The 1,697-nt window shown below is 63.1% G+C and overlaps 1 protein-coding gene across 1 annotated transcript in view; it reads left to right on the top strand.

Moving 5' to 3' along the window:
* The first annotated feature begins 377 nt into the window (after positions 1-377).
* GABRE (gamma-aminobutyric acid type A receptor subunit epsilon) overlaps positions 378-1,697 on the top strand; it is a 21,016-nt gene continuing 19,696 nt past the window's right edge. Inside the window, 1 exon segment of the mRNA XM_006168032.1 lies at positions 378-433. Coding sequence (XP_006168094.1) covers positions 378-433 — 56 coding nt within the window.

Here is a 1,697-nt window from a genome sequence, read left to right as displayed (position 1 = left end):
AGGCAACCTGGGGAAGCGGTGAGGGGCAACAGGTGCTCAGAAGCCCAGGGCTGAAAAACACAGTTTGACCCCGTGGCGCACCAGTGGGCTGGAGGGGGTCGCCACGGAGGTAAAAGCCCAGTCAGCCCCCATCTTGCCCCTTTCAGCCCAGCCTGCGACAGTCCTCCGAGCCACAACCGCGGAGAGCCCATCTTCCCCACGCCGGCCCCCGCCCCCCCCTCGTTGGCTCGGGGCGGGCCCAGGGTGCGAGCGCCAGGCGGGGCGGGGCGAGGGGGAGGAGTGAAAGTTGGAGCCGAGCAAAACCCTCCACCGCGCTCTCTGCAGCCAGACCGCGCGCAGCGACCTCCGCACAGGTGGTCCCCCCCCTCCCCGCCACAATGTCGCCCAAAGTTCTCCTGGTGCTCCTGGGCATATTCCTGATCCTCCAGTCTAGGTGAGTCTCCATCCCGTAACCCAGCATCCCGGGACCCACGAGCTCCGCGCCCAGCGCCCTCTCCCCGGGAGCGGGGTCGGTTCCCAGGACTCCTGTGGCCCCGCGATCTTCGAAATCCTGCGGCCACTTTGTCCCGGGCCCCTGCCCGGGATCGCCAGGTCCCACATCCTCTTGACGCGCGGCCAGCCTCCGCCCGCTCCCTCCATCCAGGACGCGCGCCCGGGCAGCTGAGGAGAGCCCGGGGAGGAAGACCAGACGCCTGTCCCGCCGCCACTCCGGCTCCCCAAAGCGCTCCCCTCCGCCTGGGAGTCTTGCGCAGGAAGAGAGCAGCGAGACCTCAGGTCGCCGCCCGGGGCTGACTCCTGTTACCGGGTGGTGGGATCTTTGGGAAGGTGGCGAGCACGCTGGGCCAGCGGGACTCGTTCGCCAGGGTCTGAGGATCTGTCCTTGTGGCTCAGGTATTTTGCGGAGCGCCCACTGAGCAGCCGGCCTCGGGCCAGGCAACTCTGACTTCACTTGCTTTGCATCCCGCCACTCCTTTCCCTGCTGGTACCAGGCACGAACTTTGGTTTACGCTCAGGGTTCCCATCCCTGGCTAGACCCCCTCTCGCCACTGTCGGCTTCCTCTCCTTCCTCTCTCATCCCTAAACACCCGCTGGGTCCTGGGAGACCTGAAGGCTGAGGCCAGGGCTGTTCTCCTCTGAAATCTGGGAACCCATATTTCAGTCCCCTTGCTCCCCTTGCCTGGCCCTTGGACTTGGCTGCTAGGTTTCCCCTCAGTTTCTGGCTCTTTAGGCGGGAGATAACTGCTTCGTTTCTTCTGAGACGGTTTTCTGCTGGATGTGAACTGTCCCAAGTTCCTAAGCTTTCTGCTCTGTGGAGCTTCCTTGAAGTCTGCCTGACAATGGGATTGAGACTTGTTTATCTGATTTGGGGAGAGGAGGGTGGCTTCTCACCCCAGCCCAGATTGCCTGAGCTACTCCGGGAGGGGCTATCTGGCCCCTTGCCAGCAGGCTGCCCTAGGATGGGGCTGGTGTTTCTGAATGCACGCTAGGAATTTCCAGCCATCCACATCCCTCCAGATGGGATTTGTACTAGTTAGGAGAGCTGACATGGTGACTGGCTAGGGCAGAAGGTTGCTGAGGGAGGGGTGGGTAGGCAGAAGGAGGGAGGTGGATGGAGAGAAAAAGGAGAAAAGAGGGGTGTTGGAGATGGAAACTGCCCTTAGGTGGTGGTGGTGGTGGTGGTGTGTGTGTGTGTGGGG

This window comes from Tupaia chinensis, unplaced genomic scaffold (genome assembly GCF_000334495.1).
Source record: "Tupaia chinensis unplaced genomic scaffold, TupChi_1.0 Scaffold145456_1, whole genome shotgun sequence".
Classification (NCBI taxonomy): Eukaryota; Metazoa; Chordata; class Mammalia; order Scandentia; family Tupaiidae; genus Tupaia; species Tupaia belangeri.
The sequence above is the reverse complement of the archived record's forward strand: the minus strand, read 5'-3'. Positions and strand labels throughout refer to the sequence as shown.